This window comes from Oryzias latipes, chromosome 19 (genome assembly GCF_053564925.1).
Source record: "Oryzias latipes strain Hd-rR chromosome 19, Olatipes_Hd-rR_3.1".
NCBI lineage: Eukaryota > Metazoa > Chordata > Actinopteri > Beloniformes > Adrianichthyidae > Oryzias > Oryzias latipes.
This window is the reverse complement of record NC_136255.1, coordinates 21,213,379-21,231,851: the sequence shown is the minus strand read 5'-3', so window position 1 is coordinate 21,231,851 and position 18,473 is coordinate 21,213,379. Positions and strand designations below refer to the sequence as shown.

Sequence of the window (18,473 nt, the reverse complement as noted above, 5' to 3'; positions counted from 1 at the left end):
AGTGAACATCTGTCTATTTACTTGAATTTGAAGAAATGGATGAAAACTGGTGGATTTGTTGTAAAGCAGGATCCCAATAAACTAAAAAAAACTAAAAGAAAAAATGTGATGAGGCTGCGGATCACAGGCTGTTTGCTATCATGTAAACAGGGATCTTTCATGTTTGATCGTCCATTTCTGCTTGAATCTTCCCTTAAATCCTCTCTCAATATTTGACCGAAATGGATTGTTTACAGCGATGGACATGTTGACAAACATCCTATTCCCACCGTTGTGTTCCACAAGTACGGTAGCAATGAAAATGTCTTACTGGGACTGAACTGCATTGATTCCGTAACCCTTGTACTATCCTAGGGACTTTAACATTGGGAGTTGGGTCATCTAGACCCACTAGACAGTGCTCTGAACCTTTTTTCTTCAATGATTTGTGATCTTCACTGGTGTCCATGGATTACATGAAATCTTTCCACCTTTATCCACCTTTGTCATGGTAGGGAGAACACCTCAATGTAAGGGTGGGGCCATCTAAGATAGCACAAGGGCTAATCTGCTGTGATTTTACTTTTTCTTTTTTTTAAGGTTCCCGGTGGCGTCATCATCTGACACAACTTTTAAAAAAAACATCAAAACCTTTACTGCTGTCATCACATCGCAAAAATTCACTGAAAGTAAGATTTTGAGCTAAAAAAAGATCTTTTAATTTAAAAACCAAAAAGAGGTTCACTTTTTTATATCTTCTTTCTTTGATAACATCAACTTTTACCTTCATTTTCTTGAAGTAAAACTGTCACCAATTGTTTAATTTAAAGTTTTCAAAGTCTTAAATGAATAATGCCGCTTATTAATATTATATTATTTATTGTTTTAATTATTTCTCATTAAGAATTATTTTTGCCTTGGAGGCACGTTAACGTTGGGAGTGGGGGTCATCTGGACCCCACAAGATAGCACAAGGCTTAAAACATTACTTCTGTTATCATATTATGTAACGTATTTCAAGAGTTTCTTAGCTCAGTACTGAGGTTGTAACCTGACTTTTCTAATATTATTCCAGCCTCTAATCAGATGTTTGCTGCTGTCTTCTAATGAGTCTCGCTTCCTCTGCCTTTTTCTTTTTTTCCCAAGAAAGAGTTGTGGGAACAGGAATCGGACGCACATTAAGCTCGTTTGATTGAATCAATAACAGCTGCCGAGACGTGCCTGGCCTTTTGAAAAATGATTTCAAATATTATTCAGTCCACTAATTCTGTTTGATAAGAAGAACTAGCTTTCAGATTTCTCCGCCAGTGCAGCACTCTGACGAGTCCTTTAATGCAAAATTATGCAGTCGTCAAATTAAATGACCAGTTTCCAATCGCTGCAGTTCTGCCGGTTAATGATCCGTCCTCTGCAAGACTTCAGATGAAACAATTCACTGCGATGTGTTCCCAACTGCAAAACGTTGGCCTACCTTTTGGGAGAACTTCAGGGAAATGAAAAGGAAATCTTCCCTCCGATCTCAATCAGTTTGATGCAGATGTCCATCAGACCAAACAAGAACCACCTTTGAACTCTTTTAAAGGCATCAAGGGGGAGCAAATCTTTACGTTTTTAAACTTTAGCTTGTTTTAACTTTTGTTTGTATTTTAGAACTGGACTGAGTGGCCCCTCCCCCTCCCATTCCAAACAGGAAGTACCCGCTAACTCCAAGAAGCCAAAATCCAATAGACTTCTATTGAGGAATAAACAGTCATTCTATTGGTCAGAATAACTATTTTTGCTCATCCTACTTTCTTTTTCATAATAATTAGAAAACGTTTTTCAAGTTATAAACTGACCAATGAGGTGCCTCCATGAAGTGTGTTTGATCAGTAGAATCTTTCAAGTTGTAGGGGCGTGGTCGTCTAAATCTGCATACGCTCCAGGCACATGATGCGCATTCAGAGTTTACACTGAAAAGCTGTTACCCGATGCTCGCGCGTGTCCTTGCCATTGGAAGGGATCTCGCTCCAGGCTGTTCCTTTCACAGCTCTATTCCGATATAAAAGACTTGTCGTATAATTCCATCTGGGCACAACTGCATGATCACTTTTTTCAAACGGTTGGCATCGTGAAATTTAAAGAGACGCTACCCATATGTCGTTTTGAACGCAAAAGCCAAAAAAGCACATATATGGGCGTTCACATAGACTTTTCTTTGGAAGAGGTCACTTGAATGTGCTTTGTCCACGAATCTGCCGTAGAAACAAAGGCTCAGGTTTACGTATCACAAAAAAATGGCACTTCTTTTTTCTCTGTGCCAGAAGCAAGTCCTTCTCTATGGCTGACGTCACACCGACTCGGTCCAGTTCTCTCGTTTCCACTGAGTGGTACGGTCCACTCGGGTATTTTGAACGTTTCCATTATAAAATGGACCCATTAAGCTGGACCAAACAGTTCCATTATTGGTTGTAGATCAATAAAGAAAGGAATAAACCAGTTAGGGCGGAGCTAGTGTTCATTGGTTGATGGTTATTAGGACAAAAGAAAACAGCGTTATTCGTTATCGCTGCCCGAAATCTTCTCTCAAACAGTTTTTGTAAATATAAAATATTAGGATATTTAAGCATTCGTATTTTTTTAATGGTCCCATAATTAAAATTGTTCAGGAAATATTTATTTTTACACAGTATAAATGGAGGATTTTTGCTTTACGTATTTGCAATAAAATCCCTCCAAAGTTACCCTTTTCAAAAATGACTCTTTATTTGGATTCAGTCTGCCAAGCGGCTTGACAAGAATAAAAAGGCCAAAGAGTGAACAAGTACAGGACTTGGTTTTCCGATGAAAGAAGTGTTCATGAAAAAAAACATGAGCTCGTTCCCACGGCGACTTCTTAAAGGGCCACAAAGAGTTTCACTTCCTTTGCAAAAGTGCAAACGTCGTCCCGTTCTAGGTCCAGTTAACAGAAGATGCTGGGATGCAGAAGGGAGACAATACAAAACGTATGTGGGATACTCACTCTGTCTGCATTTGTGAGACTTTTGTTTTGTTTTTTTGCTGAAATGTCTGTGCTAGCTAGTGAATAAATGAGCGTTAACTGAAGCATCAGCTTTACTTACAGATGATTAACAGAACTAATGTGCAGACATTTGTGGATGGGGGCCGAGCACGGTGGTGTGAAGGTTCAGTCAGAGTTTGGTCATGGGTATATGAAGGCTGTTCCAGGGGCCCATCCATAACTCTTCCTCGTCTGACTGCGTTCTGTCACTCGGGCACTCGAGCGGCTCCACTCTGACGCCGCCATCGCCGTCGCTGTTCGCCTTCGTCTCACTCTCGTCTTTGTTCTCCTCCCCTCTGCCTCCCGTGACCTCCTCTGCATGCCCCTGCGCCGATCTGAGCGTCTCCAATTTGTTTGCCCCGCTTTCGGGGCCCGTGTTGCTGGTTGACCCCGAAGAGGCGCTGGATTGTCGAGTGTTCAACACATTCACTGCTTTAATGTCGTCGTTGTGGGAGCAGGACGCCACTGTGGAGTTGGCCCTCCTTGAGCTTTGGAAAGTGCGCAGGATGCGGCCGCCCCTCTCTGCGGCGGGGTCTAGGCTGTTCAAGGGGACCCTCTCCTCCAGGGTGGCGGCCATCTTGTCGAGTTTTTTAAAGTGCTTGGTCAGGCGTGAACTGAAGACCGGGGAGCTGGGTTTCAGGTTGTTGGCGGTGGGGTCGGTGGCGTTCGCAGACCGCCTGGTGCGGATGATGGAGCCGTTCTGAGACACATAGATGCTGCCGTTAACGTGGCTGTTGTGGGCGGCGGGGGCGCGGCCGCGTTGGCTTTCCGGAAGGCTCTCGTCACCGGTGGAGCTGGTCTCGTACTCTCGATCGAGCACCAACTTGATCCGGCGTTTTCTACTCCCGTGCTGGGGAAACACACAAAGCACCTGGGATTAAATCTTCAAGGGTTTCACCGACGTTCTTTAGCCAAGATTAACCCTTTAACTCCAGAACTTTAGCTCAAGTATTTACATTCTTTCAAGTACCGTAACTCTTTAACCGACCACACTAACAGAATTCCAGCAGATTCTGAAGCGGAGAAAAGCGGCTTTGCGTTGATATATCGTGAAGTGTTTTTAGTGTTGATTGTGTCAAAAAGTGTCTTAATCAGATGTCGACAGCTCTGCTGTTAAAGGGTTAACCTTTACAATCAAAGAAAGAGCAACCTTAGACAGTAGAACAAGTAAAAAAGTAGAGCGGGGTTTGAAGCTGATAGGTTTCATTGCAGATGATTGATTTTTTTTCACGGCAGTGTGAAGACTTTGAAAACTGCAACTATTTAACCCAAATACCCAACGAATAAATACCAATTCGATGAACTGATCTCCAAAAAGCAGAAAATGATTATTTATGTATAAATAATGAAATATTTAGGCAACTTTAATCAATAAATCGTCTGGACTAGCATTTAGGTATAAAGAAGAGAGGGGTCTAGCTGTATAGCATGGTGGCGGGTCCATCATAATTTGTATTTTCATATGTAGGATAATGTTAAGACATAGAATAACAATTAATGTTGGCAATTTCGAGAAAAAATTGGACCAAAACGAAATCAGACGTGGATGAACAAAGATCCGAGCAAAGGCAAACAGTTGTCTTAGAACCCGAAATCTGTCAAGAACTCTAATGCTTCGTCGTTCACATCGGCCGTGTGACGCACAGATAGCATATGGGTTTCACACTGGTACTAGCGCATAAAATTACAGTTGGAAGAGGTTTGGTGCAAATCTCCTGAATCTTGTTCCGGGCTTTACTTTGACTGCTCTTTTCCGATATTTGAAGGACTTGGTTCGTAGAATTCCGGATGCAAAACGCAATGAGTCATTTCTCTTCCATGATCAATTTTTAAGTGGTTGGCATCACTACCAAAATCTGAGTCCCTGATTGGTCAAAGTTGCACCTGTTTTTATTCTCATTGAGTACGCATTTTTAAAAAACTTGCGTAGACTTCGTTACTGTGGTCGGTGTGAACGTAGCTTCCGATTTTTAGCAACAGCTCATTTTATCATTATCTTTTCTACATCTTTCCTCATCTTTAATTCAAAGTCAGAGGAATCTTAATGATGGGAACAGAAACCTTTGATCGCCGCTTGTGTAAGTGGCGCCTCGCTGACCTTTCCTGATGGTTTCTGACAGCTACAAGGTGAAACCGTCACGCAGCAAAGGTCACGAAACTGGATGTTTGGATCGCCTAAAAACACTTTGTGAGCTCGAGTGCAACTAATGAGGCTTTTTTTCACTTTACTGGATATTTGTTTAGTGGAATGGAGACTAAGCGAAAGTAAAGGAGCTGTTTACACACTAGAGATGATCAACATGGATCCACCTTGAGAGTTTCTTGCTTAACCTTCACGGCAGAGGAGACACGCCTGCTGTCTGCAATGAAACTGTGTAGATACGTTCAGGAATGTTGACTTGAGCAAACTTTCAGTTGGCGGATAACCATGTTTGAGCCCAAACCGGCCGATAACGAGACTCCCAAAAGTCAAATCCAAGGAGTTTGCCCAAGACAAGAAGGAGAAGACTGATTAGAAAAAGGGGATTGAAGATGCAAGCAAATAAAACGGAATGAAAGTAGATAAGGGAAGAGAGGAGCAGAGGACTTGACAGCATTTTAAAACTCCAGTGTGTAAATCACTGCAAACAGGGCAGAGAGGAGGCAGATTACAGTAATAGATTCCACTCAGGTAATGACTCCACAACCAATCCAGACATTCCCACAAAGCTCTTACTTAGTGGCAAAGATTCTAATCTCAGGAGGGGGCTAAAGGCTCATCAGCGGTTCAATCAGCACACTCGTTTCCCGGCTCCCCCTCTTTCTCATCGTCTTGATGTGTTGCTTCGGTCTGGCTGCTGCTCCCTTCGTCCTCCTCGGTGTCCTCCACGATGGGGGATAAATCTTCAGAGGGGTTTTTGCCGGTTGATCGGATCCACCTGCTGTCCGAGGACTCCTCCAAGTCCTCCTCGCTGTCGTCTTCAGCCGTAGAACCCGGATACGTTCTAGATCTAGATCCGTCTTCGTCCTCCTGGTCCAGGTCGGACTCGTAGGCTTCGGTGTCAGCTGTGAGTGATGAAACGGCGCTGCTCCTGTCGGAGAAGTCCGACGGAGACGCTCCGCTCCCGTTCTCCGTCTCCGATGCACTGTCACTGTTCTCCGTTTCTTCGCTCCACCTCCTTCCTGCGTCTCCTTGGGCGGAAACGGAAGCAGAAACACTCATGTCCCCGATGGAGCTGTGCATCCGCCCGCTGTTTGGGTGGATGCCGGGGCTCCAGGGGTCGTCCATCACCCGGGAGGGGCCTTGGAGTCTCCGGGCCAAAGAGACCAGACTGATGTGGTTTTTCGGTTTATCTTTAAGGGGTGGGGGTCGGGGGGATGTTTGGAAATAACTCCCATCGATGACCATGGTGCCGTCCGGGCTGAATACCTGGGAAGGGGACAGCGAGCCGGGGAGCGCCCCCCTGTACTCCGGTGGGAAGTCTCTTCCCTCCTTGGCTGCATTTCTCACCTCACCTCCCCTTACACCTCTCCCCCATGCTTCCCCTTCTCTTCCTCTCCTTTCTCCACCCAAATTTGTATTTGTCTCTTGTTCTCTGAACTCGTAACCTTCTCCTCCTGCTCGGCGCTCCTCCTCTTTGGCGGGTCCCACTCTGGCTTTCCTCCATGGAGGCCGTGCGGCCATTTTACCCACAGCGGACAGGAGCGCAGGCGCCCTCATCACCGCCTTCAGCCTCCCTGCTGCACTTAAGCCTCTAGGTCTACTCGTTTTTGTCTGGCTGGCGTCGCCCTCGGCTGCCGGGGCCCCTGCGGTGTTCGCGGGAGCAGAAACTGGGGGAGGAGCGGCCTCGGCGTGCCAGGAGTGCAGGGCTAATCTGTCTTCACCAAACTGTCTCTTCACCTGTTGTCACGACAACACATAAAAAGTTTATAGTTGAAATAGTAAGTCAGCAGCGTTATTTGAAGCAGCTTTGCGTTTACAGAATCCTCTGAGGATTTTACCCACGAAGTTTGAGTTCAAATCAGCTCATCAAACTTTGACAGAGTAGGGGTCAGGTTTTCTATTTAGTCTTTAGATCGAATCATGTTTTCCTGCAGGACTTTCAATCTGGAAGAACGGTCTTCTCTCTGAATCGGGTCGAGGGCACCATCAGATTAAAGGTCCTCACCCAATTCCATTCAATTGTTTCATTTTTCTGAACTTTACTCCAAAAAGAATTGTAGTTTGTTTATGAATAAATTTGACCTTAACCAACTTGAAACTTGAAAAAGAAAATGTGTTTGTATAGATTGGGGTCGTTCTCTGTCAAAGTTATTTGCTGTATTTTGAAGCAAAAATGCTATTTAATTTTTTTTTAATGGAAGAACTTCTTATTGACTGCTCAATTTAAACCACTGGCATAAAACAGCTTTTATGAAAAATGTTAGATTGAACTTTAAAAATCAATTTCTCCGTGAATTTAAATCGAACGGATTTATTATTTTGCAGGGAAAACCTGCTGCTTTAGAAATTTGATATGAAAATATAAATAATATTTAAGAAGGTGTGTAAAGAAACAGTTGCAGAATCATTCATCAACTTTGTACCTTTCAAGTGGGGTGTTATTTTTACTTTTTATTTTAGAAAATAATCTTTTTTTTCCATTTATTTACTGTATTGAGTGAGTTTTTAAAACTTCTAATAATGAAGTTTTAAAACTCTACTTTTGATCTCATTTATTCTTCAAAGTCTCGGCTGTCATCGTGTCCGGTGTTTTTGTAAATCATCTGTTTTGTTTTTTGTATGTGTTTGCTGAGAGCTTAAGGCAGGAAGGAGCCCCCCCCCCTCGCCCCAGTTGCCCCCTTTATACCCTGACCGGCTGAGGGACTACCTCAGGTCCTTCACTCTCCACCTGTCATCTGCCACCCGGATCAGAGCTACAAATTCACGCAAAAACACTTTTAAAATAGCAGCTTTTCCATTGGTTTTGTCTCCATAGCAACCATTTTGTGTTTTGGTCGCCATGGGGTGACGAGCAGATGTAGGTCATTTCTAGAAGAATCGGGAAAAGGAAACTTTTGGATTTCCATGGCAACTGAGGTTTTTTTTTAACCACGCCCACATTCCTAATATGTTCATATCGTATGTTATGTTGTTTTGTTCAGTTTGAGCTATGGATTCACTTATTACATTTTTACATCAGTCTTGTAAAAAAAAAAAAGTGCGAGCTACAGGGGAACGCCATTTTTGCCAACGCTGTTCCAAATCTACTAATTCCCCCAAATTTTCCTCTAAGTTGCCTCCCAATGATCCTCGTGGAGTTAAGAGGCGATAGATCCAAATCCCTAGGAGATGTTGTAATTAGTAGCTTTTTTTATGGCTACCTCTTCCCAAGGTCAAAGGTCAAGAAAACTTTGTGTAAAAACGCTTTCTTTACCCATATTGTGGGATAATGTAAAAATCGCCTACACTTTGCCACAAAATGCATGCTACGCTGTAAGCTCCTGTGGCCATCCCACAATAATCTAAAAACTCCCCGACTTGTCTGTTCAAGTTTCATTTGAGGATTTTGAAATATTTTTTCGAGCCCCACAAGAGATTTTTCTCTAATCATTTTTTTAACATTTTCATTTGCTGTGATGTCATCAGCTTTTGGAGGGAAGTCGTTCACTGGGCCCAAAATTCATTTTCACCGGGTATACTTGTGCGTCCAAATTTGGGTGAGCTTTTGACAATGTGGCAGGGGTTTACACTGTTGCTCAACGGTGGAGTAAGGAAAATATTCCTTTAACAGGTTGCTGGGATAGGCTCCAGCAACCTGCAAACCCCAGAAGGGATTCAGCGGCTTCGGAAAATGGACGTATGTAAAGCTATACAAAGAATTTACAAGTTTTTCTGTAACTTTTCACAACATTATTGGTTTTGTTGCTAGTTGGAAACCAGACTGTGGTATTTTAGAAACATAGTGTTACTGCTTCTCTGTTTTACCTCTCCATCGGACTCCTGGGGGCTGTAGTAGTAGCTGCCGTCGTCGTCGACGACCACTTCTCCGTATTCGTCGTAGAGGCCGGATGGAGAGATCAGCTTCCTGCGACTGCCGTACTGAGGAAGCTCATACCTGCACACATAAGCAGGAAACTGAGCAACAAGCAGCACCTTCTCTTTTACCCGTCAGTGAGAAATGATTCCACCTCAACTAATGGCGCCCCCAAACTGAGCAGTTCTCACTGCACGGCCACTTATCCACGCGGCTCCCACAGCGCAACAATGCAGCTCAACCCCCTGATAAGCAGCGTCTATTGGCTCGTCTAAAGACAAGCGCCCTGAAACACAGAAGGGGCATTTTGTTGCCGGGAGACTTCCTGTTTACTGAAAAACACAGAAATCGATTCTCCTCCCTCCTTTGTGTGTCTGTGTTGGCCGTTGCCGGGAGCTCTGCCCAAATTCACCAGCCAAGAACGCTGCTGTCTGTCACAACCCCGCAGCTCGGACGGGCCAGGAAAGAAAAGGGGTTTCCTCAAAACAATATGTCTCAGTGTGACTTAAGGAGCCCAGTCTGTGGTGACCTTTACATCCAAGTTGCTCAGAGTTGTTTTATACATAACTACTCCCTCTCCCTCCTTTTTTTTACATTAAGCGGCAAAGTAATAAAGAAATGAAAGCGGCACGGGGACGACAGATGGGTGAGAGGAGAGTCGGAGGAATAAACTCCAACATTTTGAAGTGTTAAAGACCCACTCCAATGAAAATGGTGTTTGTTTGTTTTTTTAACATGTTCTTGTGGCATTTTTCTAATGGAGGACATATATTCAAAAATTAGGCTTAAAATTGCATCCATTGCTCAAATGTTGCTCACCATTTTGTTGCACTGGAAATGTTAGGTTGGGGGTGCGAGGGGCTGTAAACTAACAGGGGAGCATGATGTAAACTGATAGCTCTATGGGTGACGGGAAGTGGGTCGCAGTTGCTCTCTGCAGCAAGTTTCTAATTAAATACTGCCGCTCTGCAGAAACTATGTCCTAGAAAACAACGTCTTTTTTAATTTGGGGGTAGAAACAACATAATCATTTAAAATTTGGGACACTTTGAAAAAGGATCAAAAGATGATTGGAGTGGGACTTTAAAGCAATTTGTTGCGTTTTTTTAAAAACAAAACTTCCAATTTCACAAAAATAACAACCTCAGAACTTCTTATTGACAAAAAGGTTTTTTATGAAAATTTGGTTGAACATTGATTTAAAAAAAATCCACCTAAATGTAATCAAATGTTGTTAAATCCTTTTTGTGCATGTTAATTAAATTGGACTGATTCAGTGTTTTTGGGAGAAAACTTTGATAATTTATTTCATGTTTTAATTTAGATCCCAAAATTGTGAGGTGTAAATAAAGAGATGAAGGATAATTCAAGGTTCACACCTGTCAAGTGTGGCATATTGCACGTCCTTTTTTTAAATTCGAAAAACGTTCTTTTGTTCATTTCTTCAGTTTTTTTATGACCTTTAATTGTCATTTTTCTTGTCCTTACACTGGAAAAGCTCAGAAGGTTTTCATCATGACCTCCATATCACAACTGTGCAGCTGGATGGCTCCAATATTGTTTGTTGCACTGGAAATGTTAAGTTGTGGGTAAGCTGGCAGGAGAGAGTGTAAACAGAGAGCTCTCAGCAACAGGGAGGAGGAGGGGGGGGGTTGCTCTGTGCTGAAAGTACCGCCTACAACTCAAAGGGGGATTTCTGATGAACAATGCAGAAATTATGGCGTAAAAAAAGTTTGATTTTGGCTAAAAACGGCTAAAAAAACACAAACAAATTTGCAAATAGATCAAAAGATGATCGGAGTGGGACTTTAAGCACAACCGAATGCAAATTCTGATGTGCCTTTTTAGAATCATTCATTTTGACCTCCTTTACTTGTTCTTTTGTGGTTCATTTCAAACATTTCTTTTGCTCTGTCTCACCATTAGGAGGCAGTGACAACCCAACAATCCTGTCGCACACAAAGAAGCAGCAGAATCTCTGCTCTTTCATGAACCTTTCCAGTTGGACGTCTGCATCACAGCCCTTTAAATTGTGTCAGAAGCCGACAAGAAGCCCAAATTCCGAGTGGTTAGTCCTGGAATTCTTGAGAACTTTTACTTTAACACTGAGCACAAGAAACAGTTGTTCATATTTTAGTAATTCACAAAAAAAAGATTCCTTAATATGTAAAGATCCAAATAATACACTCTTATTATTGTTTTTTCCAGGAGAAAATTACCTCAAAGTGGAAAAAAAAGTTCAAAAATTTAAAACTAAAGAGACTGATTGTTCAAGAAAAAAAAGCAGTTTATGCATAATGAATATTCGCCTTTATGTAGAAGAAAACAATATAATCCCTGCTTAGTTTTGTAGTAATTCATGTTTAAGAATTTTTTTCTAAATTCTAAAAAAAAAAAAAAAAACTTTTGGCAGCACGGACTACCTGCACCTTGTATTCACTGAGACAAATGAAAAGATTGGATTTGGCCTGATTTGCAGACTCTGACACGAGTTTGCGGGTATTGCTCAGAGCCTCCAGCATCTGGTCTATTGTCTGCCTCTGTGGCTGGCTGCCTGATTAGCTGCTGCAGCAAATTCTCGGCAGGGAGAATTAGCTCCGCGTGTGAAGCGTGTGCGTGAAAGAACGAGCAGGAGGGTGTGTGTGAGCGGACAGAAGTGTTTAAGGCTGGAGAGTGCGTGCGCTTGTCGTGTCAGTGTGTGTAGCTTCAACTATATCAAAAGCTAAGTTTTAAGATAAAAAAAAGAAAATCCTAATACTGAACAGATGGCAGGTGTTTTGTGAAGTCCTGTTCACATTTTGATTGAATGAGCTTGTGCGTCGGTACTTCTGCCAACACCAAGAAAGTGGATTGAATCCCTCCTTGAAATTGGTGCAGGGCTGCAATGAAGCATGTTTTAGTGTCCACGTATGGTTCTACGTACACACCGGGCATGTGAGGGGGTGTGTTCAACAACGGCGTCTTGGACGTCTAGCATACGGTGTTCACACTGGACTGTCGCTGATACTAGCACACGCTCTGCCTCGTGCAGTTGGAAGAGGCTTGGTGCAAACCGGCGCAAATCTTGCCAAAGCTTTTACTCTGACGGCTCTAATCCGATATGTAAAACACTTGGTGTCATAAAATTCATTTCTCCTCCATGTTTAATGTTTAAACAATTGGAACTTCCGTGAACTGAAAGGGACGCCATATATATGTCACTACCAATAGGAGTCCCTAATTGGTCCAATTTCAACCTGGTTTATCCCTCGTGCTTTCCTATGACCCGATCCTTACATTGACGTGTTGTCCCTACCATGACATGATAAAGGTGAAGAGGATTTCATGTAATCCATGGACATTAGTGAAGATCACAAATCATTGAAGAAAAAAGCTTCAGAGCACTGTCTAGTGGGTCTAGATGACCCAACTCCCAACATTAAAGTGCCTAAGATAGCACAAGGGTTACCTTGCGACATGCATTCAATGGCTGTTTTTTTGTACGTAGAGCCAAAACCAGTCTCAAAAATATGCGTAGCAAGGCGTGAACGCCAGAGTTTTTCGAAGACGCGTGTTTTCATAGAATTTTTATTGGAAATGGCCTCTTAAACGCCAACGGTGGTAGAATCATGAGTGAAAGCAGCTTTTGTTTGTTGGATGTGACATTCAGGGACTCAAAGAAGGGTCTAGACTTTTGTGTGTCATTGATAAAGATCAAAGTTCGGATGTAGAATTCCCCCTCAGCTTACTACATATTGGTATTTCTCCTTTGATTAATCTTTTTAGGTCACATGACCCATTTGTTTCAATTCAACAGAGTTTTTTTAGCACTATTAGCGATGTTACGACCATAAATTACGACCTTGGACCCCTACTTTTCTCAAAATGTGAGAATTTGAACAAATTTGAACAGAATTTGAATTTGAACACAGTTTGTACTGTAACCCAGTTCCCACTATGATGGAAATTGTGTTTTTTGTGTTTTTAACATGATCTTGTGGCTTTTTTTATAATAATGGCAGACATATATTAGGAGTATTAAGCTATAAATTGCATTTTTTTGTATTTCTTTATTGAAATACTTGAACGGCCGTTGCTGAGAGCCGTGTGAATGTAGCTTAGGATCTGTGATGGCAAACTTTATTCAATTAAAAAAGTAAAGGGGGGGTAGGGGTCACAGTTTCCTTGGAATATGTATATTTCTTTCTTTATGTTGTTAACAGTAAAAAGGATGACCAAAAACCAACTATATAAAGGAAAACACATGCAAAAATGCACTAACCCATGATCATAGTTGTAATAATCCTGTGTGTAATATTCCTGTCCGGGGTCAATGCCAGATTCCATTGATAATTCCTGCAAAAATACAAGAACATGAACACATTTCCAGATATATGCAATTAAAAGAGACATGCTGAGACGGTAAAGGTGAACCCAAACAGAGAAGGAAAGGGGGACAGAATACCTCCGGCCTCAGGAGAGAAGGTCGGAGGAGCTGTTGTGTCTGTCATAGGGAGAGAAAAGCAAGAACGTAAAGAAGAAGAAGAAGAAGAAGTTGTGAGCTTCACCTATGAGGTTTCTGCACATTATATTGGTATTTAACAGTAAATGGCCACAGTCGCTCTTTCTAAAGACATGACAGATCACGAATGCTCTTTGAAGACCGTTTTAGTGGTTCCGTGGTCCATCTATTTTCTTTTTTTAAAGTGACTCTAAACATTTGAGAACAGAACACACACATGCATGCCTTTATTGAAATAAATGAAGGAAGAATCAGAAAATGGAGCAGAAAACACATCAACAAAACCAAAAAAACATGCCCAAAAAAATACCTCTTGTTGCCCAAATCCACGCCTACAAGATGAAAAAGAAAACAAAGATTTGCTTAGTTCAACATTGCTGAGAAAAACTGTTAGTAAACATAAATACTATAAACTTCAATTGGTAATAAATGCTCATGTGGCGAACTGTGACTTAAAATAAAAGCAAGCCCAGTGTTTCTATTCTGCATACAATAATGAATCATTTATTTTAAAGTCAATTTATCAAAGTTAAACATGTAGTATTTTTTGAACCCCTGTATTGTTGCGATCAAAACCGACCCCAATTTTTAAGAAAATGTATAAAAAGAAACATGGATTTAGTTTTTGGCCAAAAGCTTCACGATAGTCATTTGCAAAACAAAATAAATTTGAGTCCATTTTACAAAAATGTATCAACATCTGTTGGACTGTGGCTCAAAATGACCCACTAAGGAAACGTATGGTGGAGGGGTCTGACATTTTCATCTTTCATTTTCATTTTCATCTAAACAGGAAACCTTTAAAGCAGTGATGGAGAGGAGGTCACTGAACAGACTCCTTTCAATCGTGGACAACCCAGAGCATCCTCTCCACCCTCTTCTGGACAAACAGCGGAGCTCCTTCTCAAGGAGGCTCAGACAGCTCCGCTCCAAAACTGCCCGGTACCAGAAATCATTCATACCCAATGCAATAACCCTGTACAACAACTCACAATGCAAAAGATAACCTTTTCAATTTTTTATTATCTATTTATTTAGTTTTTTTCTATTTTGCACATTTCTTTTACACATCCTTTCACTTGCACTGTTCTGTAAATAGCTTTTTAAATTATACTACCTTGATGTTTGCATTTATGCTACATTTTCTTTGTTCTTGTTTTTTTTTATATCATTCTAAGTCTTTTTTTCCCCTCTGCTGTCAGTTGCTATGGTGACAAACAATTTTCCCACGTGTGGGATCAATAAAAGTATGTCTGATTCTGATTCTGATCTTAGGTGCAAGTCCAGTGTGAGTCATAATGTAAAAAAACCCTGAAAATCCCATTGATGACTTTTTAAATATTTTCTTTTTGTATGAGACTGCTGCAAATAGGTATTTGAACACCTGAGAAAATCAATGTTAATATTTGGTACAGGAGCCTTTGTTTGCGATCACACAGGTCCAACGTTTCCTGGATATTTTCACCAGGTTTGCACTCACTACAGAATGGATTTTGGCCCACTACTTTACGCAGATTGTGTTTGTTTTTTGTTATTTTATGATTCATGTGTACTTGAAAAAAAAAATAAGAAAAGAAATGTGAATTTTTTTAGTCAAGTCTTTTTATACAAGTTTATGAGACTAATTAGTGTAATATGTATTTTGTCTGAGGACATCTAGTCATAACATTTATGATTGGTAATTTCCCTAAAATAAACAAAAATAATGTTTTTTTTTACACTAAATATGATGAAAAACCAATATAACATGAAAAACAAAACACTTGTTTTTGGTTTTTGTGGACCGTCAGTTGAGTTTAATTGCAAATTTGATGTGGCCCACAATCCTCAAAGGCTATGGCTACCAACAAGGGTTCAGTGTTATCCTTATGATCATTTCTGTTAATTAATATTCTATGTTGGGAGGAAAACAAACTTTTGCAGCAAAGTCAAAGGACAGATGAAGATTCACGGCAAATTAAAATAACAAGAGCTTCTGGCATAAGACAAAAACAAAACAATTAATAAAACCCCATCGTCTATGCATTTTAAATACAAGATATGAAAAAGTACCGTGATGTGAAACCAAAGTAATGAGCACGCAAAATGAAGATGTACGACGGAACAAGTTGACTTTTAGAGGTCACGTCCGACTCCTCCGTCTGTTGTCTGCATGCAAAGACGAACAAATGAGTGAAAACGATTCCCTTATTAATTTCTAAGAACTCAGATCGGAACACAGCAGACAGTTACACCATGAAATGACAGATTGGATTTCAGAAAGACAGAATAATTGACCGTATAGATGTAAACAAAAGTTGATAGGAATGTAATTGCTGATGGACTTGGAACGGAACCGACAGGTTAAATGGGGGGATAAATGGAGGGACTGATGTCTTGGAAGAACTTGATGGATTTTGGATGATTACATGTTAATATGAAGCGATAAATGAGAGTGTGTGAGTGTGTGCGCGCTCTTGTTTGTGTGTTTCTCACTGACTAAAGATAAGTCTGCCCCTGTGCCCTTGCTGCTCCGACAAACACATTTTGAGGTTCTCTCCAGACAATAACACAGACAGCTATCTGATCTCCACCTCACACACAAACCCGCACACATCAGACATGACAGTTGTGCTCTTTGGGTCCTCTCCACCTTATCTTAGACTGCGTAAAGGATAAATACTTTTAGGTCATTACAGGCAGAAAAGCTACTTACTCCCAGAATTCCTGCAGCAGAGCTTTAGTGCACTTTGCTTTTGCACACTATCATTACTGCCTGTTAAGTTCTTGTTGCATTTTACATGACAATAAAATTAAACACTATATAAACACCATTGAAAGATGGGCCAAAAGAACACAATTTGCATTTTAAGCATCGCTGCAGAAAACGCCTTTAATGTAAGCTGCATGAAATGTCCTACATTATTAACCCATATCTTGATAAAAACGACTTTTTTGTGCATAAAAGTCTGAAATAATGATCTTTTTTTTAACTTCAATGTTCCTTCAAGTTTGTTTCCTTCAATGGTCCAAAGGGGCAAAAATGTGCCTTAAATCTGCTCGTAGGCAGGATTTTCTGAAAGTGAACTGTGATGCAGTTCTCTTACAGAATGGATACAAGCACACCGCTAAAGAGAAAAAAGAACAACAGGTTAAAGGTCGAATCGGAAGAAATTAGGATGCATAAAAGTAAAGTGTCAAAGAGGCACTTACTGATAGTTGGAGTCTGGAACCACATGTGGATCTTTTAGCCCTCTGTTCTTCTGTTTTGAAGAACAAACGCTAACAATTTGAATAAATAATGGGTTTGAGTGAATTTGATTTCAGTAGTTCAGTTTTGTCCTTTGTGTTTACATTTTACTCTAATAACAGAGCAAAATGAAGGTAAAAAGGTTTATTCTAGACACATCCAACGCCTTAAAATCAATAATATTTTCATTAAATATTAATAATAATGATAGTTAATTTTACTACAAGGGTTCAAAAAGGCACATGTAAAAACAGACTGGATAGTTGAAAAGAGAAGAAGGATGAAGACAGATCAAAGTCATCCCGACAGGAAATGCCATTTGACTTGTTGAATTTTTAAATATGCTTCAGAAGAAGGGTTTTATTTGTCAAAGGGTGACAAAAAAACACACACACACAAAAAAAAAGTTGTTAAACCAGTTTTTCTTTTCTGTGCTTGTCACCCCCTCAGCCAAATATCAGGGACAAACAATCCCATCACTCATTGGAACACGCCCACTGACTGACAGGTCATTCCAGAGGCATAGATCACATGTCAAGCAAAAGTCCACGTCCTCAGGGGAATGTGTGAAAAGAAGTTTAATCCTGAAGATAGGTTAAAACTACTAAAAAAGAAACTCAAAACAAAAGTCATTTATTTTCTATTTGGTCTGTTTCACACAGGAGGGATTTATACCCGCCTGTTTAATGTCACAAGCCACCTAATAGTTACTTTGGTAAACTGACTTGTCTCAGATATTCTAAAAAAGCTTCAATTAGGAAGTCAAGACTCTTTTTTTAAGTTGTTTTTTGTACTAAAATTAATTAAAGTTTCTAGGGTTTTAGTTCATTTCTTAAATCTGCCATAAACTTGAGAAAGACAAACAAACAAACAACACTTCTTTCCCAGAGGAGAAAAATAAATGAATAACAGGTCTTTTGTTGTTGTTGCTTGATAGAAAAAAAAAAAATCACATCTTGTTGTGAGTTTTTATTTTTAGTCATGTCAAAAGTTGGAAACTCCACAGCAGGTTATATTAAGCTGCAGATCAGGAACCACCAACAACCACCAAGAAGGCATCTGCCTGCATGTCTGTGTCACCACAGTCCATTCTGAGACTCTCAGTCCACACCTCCGAGCACCAGAGCCTTCTGCTGCATTCCCACCCGTAAGCGTAGTTGTGACCAAAGGCCGTGTCAAACAGCTGCTATGTACAGTTTGCGCATTTTCCCCTCATAAGATTTCGGTCTTTCATGATGCATGCATGATAAACGTAATTCATAAGTGTTTTTTTGTGTTTATCATTCCTCGTTGTGCGCAGATGACTGTCGAGGGTTTCCGCTGACAGGTTCATCACGCGAATTTGGTTTTGAGCTGTTCAAAATTGTAGGTCGGTTGAGAATCTATTTCGGGTAATATGGACGCAATTATTACGTAAATCTTAAAGCAATTATGCCTTAGAAGTGTAACAGACTTTTCACGCATGTACCACCAATGTATAGCTTTTATATCGCGTATAGCATAATTATGTAATTGATGCATGAATCCCTAATGAATTGCATATAAACAATGCAATAATCGCACGCGGTTCATGTTCTATAATGGTTTACATGTTCTTTGTGTGGATTATTTGTACTTCTTCAGCAGTTTTAACCTGATTCATTCATGATACATCTGTGAAAACGTTATGTAAAAATCACAACTTTTCTCACTTTTCCATGTATATGCACATGTGACCAATTTTCATAT

At 40.6% G+C, this 18,473-nt stretch overlaps 1 protein-coding gene across 9 annotated transcripts in view; it reads right to left on the bottom strand.

The window, feature by feature from the left end:
- Positions 1–2,699: 2,699 nt before the first annotated feature.
- LOC101164350 (protocadherin-15) overlaps positions 2,700–18,473 on the bottom strand; it is a 231,851-nt gene continuing 216,077 nt past the window's right edge. For 4 of the 9 annotated variants that reach the window (XM_078937470.1, XM_078937471.1, XM_078937472.1 and 1 more), the window contains 5 exons: positions 13,827–13,848; positions 13,460–13,498; positions 13,277–13,350; positions 8,967–9,096; positions 5,562–6,899 (listed from right to left, as the gene is read on the bottom strand). In XM_078937470.1, the coding sequence (XP_078793596.1) occupies positions 5,787–6,899; positions 8,967–9,096; positions 13,277–13,350; positions 13,460–13,498; positions 13,827–13,848 (1,378 nt within the window). In that variant the 3' untranslated portion in view covers positions 5,562–5,786. Of the gene's footprint in view, positions 3,870–5,561; positions 6,900–8,966; positions 9,097–13,276; positions 13,351–13,459; positions 13,499–13,826; positions 13,849–18,473 lie in introns of those variants that run through there. The other 5 variants (XM_020711888.3, XM_078937477.1, XR_013651529.1 and 2 more) reach the window with 4 other exon arrangements.